This window comes from Poeciliopsis prolifica, unplaced genomic scaffold (genome assembly GCF_027474105.1).
Source record: "Poeciliopsis prolifica strain line A6 unplaced genomic scaffold, Auburn_PproV2 SCAFFOLD002, whole genome shotgun sequence".
Lineage (NCBI taxonomy): Eukaryota > Metazoa > Chordata > Actinopteri > Cyprinodontiformes > Poeciliidae > Poeciliopsis > Poeciliopsis prolifica.
This window is the reverse complement of record NW_026562377.1, coordinates 4706352-4721506: the sequence shown is the minus strand read 5'-3', so window position 1 is coordinate 4721506 and position 15155 is coordinate 4706352. Positions and strand designations below refer to the sequence as shown.

General features: G+C 35.8%; 1 protein-coding gene across 1 annotated transcript in view; it reads right to left on the bottom strand.

The window, feature by feature from the left end:
• raver2 (ribonucleoprotein, PTB-binding 2) overlaps window positions 1-15155 on the bottom strand; it is a 101322-nt gene that overhangs the window by 67833 nt on the left and 18334 nt on the right. The window contains exon 2 of the mRNA XM_055056524.1: window positions 14500-14566. Coding sequence (XP_054912499.1) covers window positions 14500-14566 — 67 coding nt within the window. The remainder of the gene's footprint in view (window positions 1-14499; window positions 14567-15155) is intronic.

Below are 15155 nucleotides of genomic sequence, written 5' to 3'. Positions count from 1 at the left end.
ATAAACAGCAGCTTCCCTGTGGAGAAATAAAGACATGTTCTATTCAGGCTACGATGGCATAGAATAGACGAGAAATATTCTTCATTGTTCCTCAGTGGGGGAAACTCAAGTTTGGCGACAGCAAAGTGACAGGCAAATGGAAGCCTGAAGCTTCCCACAAAGGTAAAAAAAAAAAAAAAATATATATATATATATATATATATATATATATATATATATATATATATATATATATATATATATATATATATATATAATATATATATATATATATATATATATAGATATAAATATATATACGTATATATATATCTATATCTATATATATATCTATCTATATATATCTATCTATATATAGATATATATCTATATATAAAGATATATATATATAGATATATATATAGATATATATCTATATATAGATAGATATATATAGATAGATATATATATAGATATAGATATATATATAAAAGACTGTGCAGTGAGAGCAAATTTACATCTGCACAGTTATTAAAAATAGCATTCTCATATAAAAAGAAATGTGCAACTGAGTAGGGTAATATAAAAATTATTTTATATATCACAAAATGTTCATGTATTTATGCATTAAAATTGGACGTGGGCAGTGTAACAAGGCGGTCTTTTGCGGCTGGATTTTATAGTGAGGATGAAAAGTTGAGGCAGAGTCGGGTGGAACAGCAGTTGTTTATTCTTCCCACAGCATCAATAATCATTTCACAGGTGAAAATGTCCCAGCTGTGACAGACCAAACCACCTTTAATGCAGGGGAATCTCAATTCACCTATCTCCAGCTATTTAAATAAAATACTTTCTACAAAACCCTAAACATTTCAACTTACTTTTTGTAAACCATTCCCACCCACACTTTTCAATAGCCTCTCCAGGAACCTATAAATGGTGTCTGGACCCCAAGGGCAGAAAGTGTCCAAACACCCTGGAGAGGACACAGAAAAGACAGGTGAGTCACTTCATAGTAGCACTCCACACTTAACAGATTATGCACAAACATTTGCTCAGTTTTTATGCTCATTGCTCTGAGTAACAATTATCCTCCATTCACAGGCAATCGCCTCACTTCTTAATGAAGAGCAGCTGTGCAGAGCCCAGAACAAAAGGCTGCATGCCAATTACTAAAAATACTCAATAAATATAATTAAAACTTCTTTTGTGCAAATTGTTATTTATGTGCAAATCTATGCTTAAAGTGCAGCGCTAAATAAAGTGCTTGTTAATAAAGTGGAAAAAGTGCACTTTACAGTGTACCACTATATAGTGCTATACAGTGACTTAAGTAAAAATAGTCCCAGTAATGAAGATCTCTTCACTTCAGGCAGGTTACCAGTATTAAGGTAGCATCTATGTTTGGCAGCAGATTGTCGGTTGGCAAATCAAGCATACATCCTGTCTAAATAACCAGCTAAAATAAGCTTTTCTTCCTCTACTTTCTGAAAGTAAAATGGTAAGAAAGCAATTTATTAAAATCTCCACAATTAGTACTTTATATTACTCATAAGCAGGTGTTTACTCTATTTTTATTAGATGTGTAATATGTATAACATTATTACCTCTATAATAGTATATTTTAGAATCAGTAAGAAAAAACATTGCTGTCCTTCTTTAATCAAAGCAATCATATCTGTATTTAGATACTGTCATCCCTTTAAACCATAAGAATCTTACACCTACCTTTGTCTAATTCTATTATGTGAAAATCCACAAGTATATTAATGCAAGAAAAACAACATAATGTGGTCTCACTACTACAATAAACACATACTGTACAAACAAGCATTACTTAATATTTTATTCACTGAGTGGATTTAGTCAAATACTATTTCTAGAAATAAACAATGCAAAATTTGTGTTAATGCATTTAGAAGTATGCTTTAAAAGCATTTTTATTCCATTAAAATAATGTTAAATATTGTGGGTTTTTTTCAAGTACACCTCTCTGGAGCAAAAAGAAAAGGGGGGAGGGGGGACCACTATCAGTCTCATACATTATTTGGAAATGGGACCATGGCACTCCAGAAGTGCAGGGGGCGCTATTTCCTATACTATCTGCAGCCTCCAGTTTTTATTTGCTTTTTAAGTCTGTGAAATGTCTTCACCTTGAGAAAGGATTTTCACTCTCAGCATGTATTTGAACTTCTCTATTTTATTTACTTCAGCGCATCTCACAGTTAAATTCTATAGCTTTCGGTGTACTTCTAAATCCGCTCAGTCGCATCATTTCAGCCCTGCTACTGCCTCTAGTGGCGTGGGGGTGATAACATTTAGTAATGTAATATAATTACATTACTAAATTATATTACTCATAAGTAATTAGATTAGATTACTTATGAGTAATACATTACTAATATTACATATTAGTAATGTAATATAATTAACAAAGTCTCAGTTACTATTAATTTCAGCATTTCTGGCACCATAAAAGATAAATTCCCTCACAAAAGAACATACCTTTTCATTTACTTAAGAAAGTAGAGCTAATTAAATAAGATAAACAAGACCTACAAGTGATTCCAGTTTCACTTGATGGCCAACCTGTTGAAACTGTGGCAAAATTATCACGTTGATATGCTAAATAGTTTCTGTCAACAAAACGACTCTCAGAATAATGTACATGGCACCATAAAAACAAAAATGTGAATTTTTGCTTATATCTGCTTAACAATCTTGGTTATAATAACCTGGGTTGTTATTTGTACCAAATTCATTAGTTTGTTATTGACATTCGATCAATTAAATTTCTTATGTATACATTGCAAATAGAATTTTTATTATAGTTGATCATGTTGTTTTTCATGTCTCTTTATTTCTTTTGTTTCTCCTATAATTGATGGAGATATATACATAGATATTATTTATACTGTATAAAAGTATTGTTTGTCATTTAGTCCTGAAAAAATAAAAAAATATGGTGTTTGAGATCATTTATTTATTAATAGTAAATAATAAAGACTTTGTGGTATTCTGATTTAGTAATGTAATTAGATTAGTTGTGTTACCAGCTCCACGCCACTAGAGGCAGTAGCAGGGCCGAAAAGATGCAACTAAGGAACAGATTTAGAAGTACACCGAAAGCTACAAAATTTGTTAAAGACATAAAATATATTAAAATATATCAGATATATCTCAGATCTAAAAAATAAATAAATAAAAACTGGAGGTTGTGGATAATATAGGAAATAGCGACCCCTGCACTTCCGGAGTGCAATGGTCGCATTTTCAAATAAGGTATGAGACTGACAGTGATCTTTGCTGCAGTGAGGTTCTTCTCTGTTTTTTCTATATTATGAAGCTAGCAGAATCTAACTAGTCTTGTTTAGACAAGATTTAATAGTTTTTAAAGTCTTACCAAAATAAAAAAAACAATAAATGAACTTGTAAATTCACAAGGACTGTAGAAAAAGTAGACACCTTGTTAATATAGAACAAATTTACATATATTCAAAACTACATCTTGATAGTACCTCACGAGGCAACATGAGATGTACTTCCTCTTCTGATGGAGCCTGAAACTGCATGTGTGTGTGAGAGAGCTTGGTTGTGGTCGGGTAGTTATAAGCACTCCTTATCTTTGGCGTGCATTTGCATGCTCCACAAACAGCAGCATGGCTGGTAGCCCTGATAACACTCACCTTAACTATCAGGCCTCAACAGTACATGTTGTATTGTGTGGTGGGTGTGGCATGTAGCTTAAGAATGTGATTTATAACAAAGTTTTTAAATCACAAATGTTAGGTCATGTGTGCATTTAGCTGTGTTTTTTTTAAATGTGCTGGTGTGTGTGCAGATAAGCTCGCTCTGATGAAACCATCTTTGCATATTCAAGAATTTTTCAGTTCTTTCTCATCCTATTCTTGATGTGGATGGTGACATGAATGCAATGACAGAGAGAGAAAGATGCACTCCATTTTGTTAAGAAACATACAAACACTGGAACACTCTGAACACTGAATTGTATGTTTTATTAATGAAAAGCATAGAACATCCATGTAAAAACAGGGGCCAAGTAAAAAGCTTATTTTTGAAAAACGGAAACTAAGAAGGTAACTTTAATCTTATACTCAGCAGAACTTCCATTAAGATTGTGTTAATTTCTTTCCAATAGGGAAATTAATGGACTGTCTTGCTGCTACAGCAGAGTCTACCTGCTGTGCTCAACCTTGGACTCCCACAGAGAAAAAGGTTGAAGGGTTAGGTACACCATTTCTACACTGTACCATCCTGTTTAAGTGTACAGTACTCAATGGAGAAGTACTCAGATTTGTATCTCAGATTTATATTTTTTCTAAGGCTGATGGTGTTTAAACAGTGTGATCCCCACACACTGCTGAGAACAAGCTTGACTTTTTAAAATAAGTAATGCTAGTCCTTCAAAGCCAAAGTGACACGTCATCTCCAAAGAGCTGAGTCGAAGATCAATTGATAGATTTTGAATTCAAGAAAGTGTACTCTTATGGAAGAGAAAAAGAATAGCACATATTTAATGACATCTGTTGCTTCACATGCAACCTCGTGGTTTATGTGCCATCTTATTTACTCCCATCTGATTGTGCGTATTCAGAAGGGTGAAGTGGCTTTAAAGGCAGTGCTTTGTACAATATGCACTGAGAAAATGAATGATTCTGGGACTTCACAAATAAACTGAACAATCATATTTACACAATCCTTAAAATTCTCTACTTGTCCAACAAACTCAGGGACTTTATACGTAGCAGCTCCTTTAGCTAACCAGAGCAGACTTGCCCTGTTTAGAATGTACAAAACATTTCAATAAACAGAAAAAAAGTGTGCAGACAAAAAGATAAAATGTGCAGCGTGTGTGCTTTGAAGTGTTTGTACCATCAAAGATACCAGCCGCATCGTATTTGCATGGATTGTGCTGATTTGCATTTAGTGATTCACAAGTGGACAGATGGACAGATGATGACAGAGAGAGACAGAGGAGAAGAAGATGGAGGCGATGAAGAAGGCAGAGCAGTGACAAGCTGCTGTCCAGGGAAGCAATTAGATGGACTCGTGTTGCTGTAGCTCAAGACAGGAAGACGGAGAACAAAAAGGTGAACAACAGAAAAAGAGCTGTGTTGACTCTGTTACTACAGCAGTTGCTGTTCAAGTCCTACGAGAACCCCAAACACACGCAGTGACAAAACCAAAAAAAAACAGACAGGCTGTCCTGGCAGTCTAATGATTAGCTGAACACCACAGAACTGCAATATCCTTAAAGTTTCAGTGGCCCAAAATTGGTGTAACTTTTTCTTTTACTCCACATCTTTGACAACATCACAACCAAATAAAGTAATCAGACAAAACATGCACGTCGAGCTCTGCTCTAGACCCACACCATCTAGTCAAACCTCGATTGCCCTAATCTGAATAATTGCTCTGACCAGGCAGTCAGGCAGTGGCAGTTACATCACTGGTCACATACAAATGCTTTTTATCTAAATCATTAAGTAGTAACATGATGGCTTTTGGCACAAGGCTTACATAACGAAAAATCTTAATATTCCAGAATTTTTTTTTAAGTTGGACGTCTGGATGCATCTTTATTTTGCAGATTTCTGGGAGGAAGAGAGAAGGATGAATACATTTTGCAGGACATTTCCATCATTTTTACCCCTAAAGCCAGAGGGAGGAAAACTTTTCACAGTTCCTACAGCTTGAAAATAATGGGCTAAATATACACAATTTTTAAAAGTAAATTTCATCCAAGTTTAAGAGAGTTTGATAGAGATTTGAACTATCTGGATCAATATGATTGATCCAGAACAATCTATGGGAAGGTGAAGTTGGGTATTGAGTTTTGAGAATCAACTGAACCTGGGAGTAATATTTAAATTTTCCTGTAGTAACTTAAATTTCAATTCGGACCTGTCCAGGTAGTGCCCCGCCTCTTGCCCAGAACGTTGGTTGGAGATAGGCACCAGCACCACCCGTGAAGAAGAATCAGCTAGAGATGTGTATGTAGCCATGGAAAATGGCTAAAGTTGACTTGTCTTCTGTAAGTACTAACCTCCTCCTGGTAGTGTTACTGTTACCTGGTAATGCTCAGATTTGAGATGTTCATTAATTCAATAAAGAGTGGCACTGGTGAGATCTGAGCAAGATAAAAATCTGCTAATCTCTCTCTGGATATCCCCAAATTTTCACATTTGGTTCACATCAGCTAAGATGACCCTACCAGACGACTGCATCATCAGTGGAAAACAACAGTAATCCAAAAGATGCACGTGGCTCTCTTTAAAAGAAGAAATGAAGAAACTGGCCATATGATTCATATTTTATGTAAACTGCAATCGCAATAGTGAACAAAAAGCTTCACTATTATTGACCTATTTCTTTTTTCATCAACATCCACATTATCACAAAAAAACAAAACGAGGGGCCAGTGAGCTTTCTGCCAGCATATACTGTCTTCATTACTGCACAGAAAAACAACAAGCACAAAGGCCTCCATTGAAAAGCAGGGATTTCCCGGATAACCCTCACCATTGTATCCCCAGATCCCTTGTTCCGCAGCATGGCCAAATTACTGCACATACTTCTGGACGAGTAGCATTGTGTGGAAGCGAGATGTTCAAAGTGCATGGCTAGATAGATGGATGCCAGACAGGGTGGCAGGCACCTTCCCCTCCCCCGCTTGCGGGTTCATATGGAAATTTGTGCCCGTCAAGTTACACTCCTGGTTTTCTGACAGACAGACTGCCATTGTCTTAGCAGTTGACACCAGATGCACAACCAAAATAAGGTTCAAACTTTTTTCTGTTTTTTTTTTTTTTTTGTAAAAGTTAGGCCAAAACTTTTTTGTCAATGTTTGAGAGATAATTTAAAAAAAAAATGTCCATTTGGATCCCTAAAAATTCCAGAAGAAACTGGTCATGCACGCAAGAAACTCATAACACATTTAGACAAAATGGATACACAGTTGATCAAGCAATTTCACAATCATCCTTGATGAAGACTGAAGCAGCAGGTGAACAGATGCATTTTAAAGCTCAACATTTAAATCAAACTCAAATAAAGCTACAGTGTAGCTTTATTTGATTATCTGTGGATAATCTTGTTAGATGTTCAGGTTTCAGAATTCAGTCTCCCCAACAATCTTCTGGTATAACACTTCCTGTGCAGTAATAGCAGGAAGCAGTAGCAATTGCAAAAATCTAACATACAGAGACTGGTGCAGTAAAACAAGGTAAGAGGGCAAAAATTAAAAGAGGTGGGTGGACTAAAGGAGCTTTTCATGAAGCAACATCTTGTCTGCAACAAGTGTAGAAATAAAGGAAAGCAGAGCGCCACAGGTAATGTCCTCAATGGAAAATCAGGGATAGAAACAATCAGTCAGGGAATCCAGGGAGTCCCTTTAACACAATGTGCACTGAAATAAACACTCATCAGTATGCCCTAATAAGCCCAACAGAGGAGAATGGGTCTGTAGACGGATATGGTCATGAGGTGCAGACCATGCATACCGAAGCTCCTCGGAGCAGTGCGTTTCAGAGTCAAGGCTGGAGGGGATCCAGCAGAGACAACAGCAGCTCAGATACTCAGACAAGGAGAGCTTCATTCGTTTGTCAGAATCAGTTGCTGCAGACTGTTCAGGTGCTTCTACTGGATGAAATCTCTGCTGTGAGCAAGAATGGACAAAACTTGCCACCAACCACCAGAAAACCCAATACTCATTGGAAGTCTGGTGTCTTCATTGTGTCTGTCATTGCACCAAATACTTTATAGACCTTTGTTGTGTGAATAAACTGCCAGAAAACTGCATAGGTGCTGAAACACTGAAATCCTCTAAATCATGGCTAAAAGCCCAGATGTTTTGAGTTACCTTTGATTCTCAGCAACTGGAACTCTGGTCAACATATTTTTTAAATATTTGCTAAATGATTTTGATGATTGCATTTGACACAGTGTAATTAATGTTTATTGCATTTAGAATTTTAGGATTTTGATCAATCTTTTTTTAATGTGATACTTGAAAATACACATACAAATATTGATGTAAACACAGTCAGTGAACTTTAGTAAAGTTTGTTTCTTTACTAAAGTTGGTCAGAGTAGATTTTCATTAGCATGCCTCCATCCCAAATGATTGTCATGTAGATGCTGTCTTGGAGTTGCCACTTGTTGATGCAGTTCTCTTAAATAAACAACTTTACTAAAGCTAAAGAGAAACAATAACAGTGAATATTAATATCTTCCTGCTTTACCATCATGAAAAGCAGGAAGATATTGGTGGGAAGTGAAACATGGATCTTGCACTGCTGCGTTCGTCACAGTTTCAGTGGTTTTAAACCGTTTATTCACAGCTCTGTTGACAAGGTTAGGAGCTATTTTCTTGGAGGAACTGCTATGGGAGAAAATACTTACTGTGTTATTTCTCCACACAATTTGCTCAGATTAAAGGTTGAACTTTCTACAATTATCAGGGTGAGATAATAGTGCTGCTGCATTATGAAAATATTTTACTTGAAGATGTGTAAACTATTCAAAAAATTTATATATATATATATTGCTTACTTTTTTGCACTCTTTCTTTGGATAAGAAAAAATAAGACCTCTTCTCTGAGGACTTTTCATTGACTTCTCTAAGCACACAAATATATATGTTTTAACCAGACATTCGTTTTCCCGGGAGGCTGTGGTAGTGAGTGCTTTGGATGATCGGCTGGGTTTCTGTGCCTCTGAATGTGAACCTCTCAGCTCAGGGAATATCTTTGAATTTCACACCAATTACACATAAAAAACTGCAGCCTGTTTCTAGCTCCTTGGGGAAAATGGTGTAATTTTTGATCTATACCTGGTAGACAGCTGAATTTGACCCATATGGGGGTCCTTAAATACCACAACTAGTGTTTGAATATGAGAGTGAAAAACGACTGCAGCTGACCTGAAGAAGAAGCCTCGAGGGGATGGACACCATCGCTGCCTGAAATCTCTCCAGATCTACTTTCTTTGAGCTTGTTAATACTGCTCATTGTGAAAAACTAATGGACTGATGAAAAGGCTAATTAAGACTACAGCTGTGAAATGATTTCATAACCAAAACCAATATTTTCTGTTAGGAACACAAACTTTACAAAACCCTTCAACTTCTTATATAATTAATAATATTTTGTTGGGATATTATTATCGCCCAGAAGGTGATGCTAACAATAGAAATAGATATAAAACCAATGTATTCTTCATTTGCATATTTTAGGCTCTGAGGTGTGGTAAACAAAGAAAAAAAAAACACTTCTTTTGACTTTAATGATAAGAAATCTACTGTATATTATCTTCGTTGAACAAAATAATTTTGCAGAGTGGGGGAAAAAAACCAATGTAAGATTTTCAGTCAAGCACTGTGACTTGTACGCACATCATATCACGTCATAAAAAATTCAACAGATCTCCAGTTTAACCTCGGGGCCAAATGAGCCTTCTGACTTGTTGATCACCTCCTTTGTTACAGCAGAACACATTACATCACAGCCTGGAAGATAGATGAACAGATTACTCAGCCCAGCTAAAGCTCATTCATGGATAATTCTCCGCCGAGAGCTCGGCAACAACACGAGCCCAGATTGATTACACTCTGCTGCCTCAGTAAACCCCTCCTTCGTCCCCCCACCTGCTGCTGCACTTTGGTAAAACCAAAGCCTATTGAACATTTAGGTTAGTAAAAGTTGTTGACAGGGCAGCGGGAGGAGTCAAAAGTTCATAAAGTCATGACATAATACTCTTTGTACAAAAGGTATAATAATCATGGAATATATAAACACTTTCAAGTTAAACAAAAACATCTTAAAAAGTTATTAAATATAAATCATTTTTAAAATTCTGATCCGAAACAGAAATGAAAAATGTTTCGCCTATTTTAATTTTCCTGTGTATGCCCTCTGCTTTTCTGTCATCATCACATCCTCGCCTTCGTAGCACATCAGTAGTTTTTGGTTGAGTTATTGGCAGTGCTCCGTCATACAGAACAGTTAAATATGCACTATTTAAGGTGCTAACATAAGGAGTTTGCTGACTGTTTATATTTCAAAACAGAACCACTTCAAGCTCTTCCTTAGTTCAGTCGGTTCCTCTTTCCTGTTCTGGGATATCACCACCATTTTTAATTCTGTATCAACTGGACTGAAACTTTGGTTTACTATCATCAAAACTCATTTTTACCCTCACCCTGGTATAAACCATTGCTGTTCAGCAAGTTACAGAGACAGCAACACTAGTACCATAAATAAAAGTAAACATTCATAAGTGTGAGTGGTAAGCAATGCAGAGGCTCTCAATTTAAACTTTAACATGACATTTTAGATGCTACGTGTACAGAACATTGTGCAAGTTATCAAAAAGCAGACGATATTTCTCAGACTGAGTGGTTGGAAAGAGACAAAAAAAAAAGAAAAGCTGAAAAGGCAGACGGGATAAAGGAAAGAGCGTGAGTCAGACTATAAACACTCGGTTGGGTTGATGTTATACAGCTGCCTTGAAAGCTGATCCAGAGGTTGGCAAGTCCACCACAAACACAGAAAAACAGACCCAAACTAGGTCTCCCTGCCTCCGAAACCCCAGAACCAAATCTGATGACTCACTCGGTGTGTATACAGAACTCTGGCAGCGCACACACATTTACAACAACATATATCACACATAAACCAACAGGCTCTGGGTTTGTTGGATGAAGGTTTGTGGTGGGGTGACAAGCAAGGGTGTGGGGTGAGGGGTCACGGAGTCAAGAGGAAAATAAATCTGTCAACACACACGCTCCAGTGGCATGAAATCAGTGCTTTACACCTCCAAGTGAGAGGGTCAAGGATCTCCCAACGCACATGTACACACTCAAACTTTATCCACTGATCCTCCCTGTTGCACCCTGTTGAATGCCACTTACATTACAAGAATATTTTAACAACCACAAAAAGCCTGTCTGTTTCTGTAGGAGCTGGACCACTTCCACTCCAGAACACCCAATCGATCACATATTAATCTGAATCAAAAACTTCTCTCGAAGACTGATCAATGATTGGTAAAACAAGTAGAAGGGGAAAAAAATCATACAAACCGCATGCCAATTTGTGGTAGCTTTAGCAACCAGAACAAAATCAGTTTATATGATTTAATTAGTTTAGAGTTAAAAATGAGGTTTCGTAAAATATCTATGTGCTACAAGTTGCTCAGAAAGATTATTGATTATTGATTGTATCCCTCCAACAAGGGATACGATCATGATCAATGGAAAGAAGGGGTGTTTTTTTTTTTTTAAAGTCTCCAAAAAATATAAAATTAATTTACAAGTGAGACTTTTACATTTTTACAGCTAAGTAAAAAATGTTTTAGATTTATGGTTAACTTTGCCCACGTTTCCTCTGACAAGAGATAATAAGCCTTTTTTGAAGTGGCTCTGTTGGAGTTCTGACCAACAGAGATAGAATCTGTGGAGGCAAGAATGTAGAATTTGAGATGAATAATCCAAATATTAGTGGAAACAAGTTGGTCAACACTTATAAAGAGGGTTTGATTGCTCTAATGGCAATAAAGACTTTGCCATTGATTATTCAGAATAGAGTAGTCTATGTATTTTTTCTTCCTGGTTAGATACGGTTTCATTTATTTATGCTGCGGTCCAGTTGTATTCAGAACTGGGAAATTCCGACTTCAACTAGAATGGCCTCCCACCTATCTATGAGATTCGACTTCCAAGGTAACGGGAATGCAGGATTATTATTTAGTTTCACTTTTTCACTCCTTGCTTCAAAAACAATTCTTGCAGGTTTGCTGCGTTTCATTCAGTCATTTACTTTGGTGAAAACTACCATTATGCTCAGTAAAAATAAAAAGTTAGAATTGAATGTCAAGCTCTCCAAAAGCAGAAAATCATAATAAGGATCCTAAAGTTACCAAAAGTTTCTCCATGCAGAGTCTAAAATGTAAGTTGTTGTTGCACAGAAACTGGATTACAGCGGAAATATGAGTCTATTAATGCTTATCCCTTGGAGCAGAAAAAGCATCCCACCGGCCTCACTCCTGCAGCAGTGCTGTGTCTTAATACCAGTCATTTCAATATTGCCTAGAAAAATCATTTTAAAGGAACACAGTTTTCTACAAACTCCAGTTTGCATCTTTATACCTCCTCAAACATGTTCAATCCTCATTCAGATAAGCCCGAAATCTGACAAAAAGTCACCACATTATGTTGTCAGCTTGCTGAAGCAAGCCCTAGAAATAAAAGTGAGTACTTCTCCAGTGAACCGGATAAAGCAATAAAGGGAAAAAAATGGTGCTTGTGTTGATTTATGAGACAGTAAGACAAAGAAAGGAGGCAGATTCAAAATGACAGCAAACAGGAGAAAACAATAGAAAAATGCCGCCTCTGCTTAAGATGTTAAGTTTGACATGAATTCAACTTTTTTTTAAGCGGACTGTGATGTTCTTCATGTCCAACATTAATACAGACCTGCAGGAGAGTCCTAATTGGAGGCAGTACAAGGCTGAAGGTCCAGCAAGGACTACTTTTCCATCAGGCCCCCATTAACCTTTTGAACAGGCTGCTCCTCTGATAGTTCAGCTGTTTACAAGTCCCCACCACTTTCTAAAAGTGTTCAGTTTCAGGTGCTTGGCTGGCTGCAGGGCCTAAATATAGACACTAAGTAAGATTTCCCTGGAAAGGGACACACTCTCAGGGCAGGGGGTCGAATCTGTGTGTTTGTGTGTTCTTTCTATTTCCAGGTCTCTCAGTAGCAACTGTCAGTGAAGTGAAGAAAATATGGACACAATGACACTTAGCACAGCTTTACAGTTAATTTCAAAACATAACTCTAAGGGAGAGCTATATTTACATGAGTCTGCAAAAGGATGTAGAAGAAAATTTAGCTGGTTTAGTCGATTCATCTACACAACAGTAACTGGAGACAGATCAATTTGGATTTTTTTTTTGACAATACTGATTTTCTGTTTTTCTATTTTTGACAGTTCAATGCATGTCTACTGCTAACTTCATCTGGGAAGATATAAAAGAAAGCCTCCAATTTGCAGCCAAAACAATGTCATTGCTAAGAGGGAAAAAACAAAGGCAAAATTATATTGCTCTAACTTGTCCTGTCCAAAAATGAATTATTTTAAAGAAGTAAGATTTTTTTTTAAACTTATGCAATTCAGGCTGTTGCTTTGAATTCTAAGTTATTGGAATGTTATTCGCAATAAATATTTTCCCAAAATCCAAAAAAGTTAACCAAGAGACTTGGGATTTTATTTCATGCTTTAGTTCCTAAAAGTGTGATCCATACAGTAGCTAAAATGTCAGGTGACTTTTCTTTTTCTTTTTCTTGACTTTTAAAGAAACTTTTAAAGTCCAGATAAACTACTATACCAGTAACAGGCTGTGCTTTTACAGTGACCCAAAATAATGAATGCATTCATTTTATATCAAGAGATCAACTTATTTTCAATAAAATAAAAAACAAATAATATTTATTAAATACATCCAAGCACAAAGAAAGGTATTTTTTCTTCCAGCTAATCTGTTTTTTATACTTATCAATAACTAAAAACAAGTACAGTACATAATTAAGCAGTTGTAAAATTTTATTTTGAAATAACCCATATTTTAAAAGTTTAAAGATTCATCATGCAGTTATGAAAAAACTCATTAAATAAGGCAGAATTTTGCATTACACTCATCATTGTGATGGAGTTGAGTGAATTCAGTAGTAGGGTTTTTTTTTATTATGTCCTCTTAGATGCTTGATTAAAACCTCAATAGTTTAAGATTTCCGAATATTTAACGAGAGAAAAAAAATCCTGACATTCAACTCAGAAAAATGTGATGGCTAAATTTAGTATCACACAGAACTTTTTAGTAATTCCTCATCATGTCTCTTTATTCATTTTGTGTATTAGCATCGCACTGAGAAATCAGCAGGAGAGAATATTAAACTGCAGCTCAAGTTCTGTAATTATTTATTAAAATCCTGCATCCTCCACAACACCACCAGTCTGCATATCTTAAACACACTACTGCAACTAAACATTTCTGAGCTGTCTCTGTTCACACACTGTTCCCTGATATTTTTTATCCAAGTTTAAACATAATGGGAAGAAGAGTTTAATGGATTCCAGCAAATGACTACATAATCTTTAGAGCCACAGCCCATTTAAAATGGTAATGTTTAATTTGCTAATAAATTAGATTATATATAAACTCTAGCCTTTAAGCTTTTATCTGTGTGTAACTTCTGACCTTGCCAAGCTTTGGCAGAAACTCTTCAGAAAGAGTCATGCAGAACTTTTGTTGTAATGTAATTAATGTGCAGGAGGCATAGTGTTATTATTTGAGTATAACAAGACATTATTGTTATGAATCATAGTCCCAAAAGGACTAATCTTGTTAATCACAAAACCTGGAAATGATAAGTCAAGTCTCTGACTCATAGGCATTAGGAAACAGTTGTGTTTTTGTGTCTTGTCAGTTGTAATTCATACCTGTGCCTTTGTTGCGATCCACAAAGCAGTACTTCAGCTCATATTCTTTCAGAATTTCATGGACTTCCTGCAATGACACATAAACATAAGGTTAAAAAGCTTCACAAAATACTATCAAATTTTTAGTTTTAAAATACTGGAACCTCTTATTTCTATTAAAATTAGAAATCCTTCTTATTCAATTTGGTTACATCAGCAAATGATGCCAACCAAAAGTTGCTAGTTGAGATTAGTTTATTGAGTGCGTTATAAAATGTTAGCCCTTTACATTAACAATTAATCTTTAGTCTACTGATAAGATCAGTCAACATTAGATTAACTTATTAATCGATAACTTGCATTACCAACTTAAACCAAACAATACATAGAGAGAAGAACCTAATACTGCCCTCACCGTGCTTGTTCATGTTTGAACTGGTTCAAACATTAAAACCTCAGCATCTCTTATACTGGTAAGCAGGGAATCATTTTGTTCTTTACATAATTTGATTTCTAGTCTCTGATCTCAAGAGCTATAATTAACCAAAAAAAGACTAAACAGAACCCTAAATAACTGAAATGATGCTCACAAGTTCTGCTAATAACAGGGAAGAAACACAGGCAAACATTTGTCTTTATCTTTATTGAAAAGAAACAAATTAGTGTTCTTCTAAACA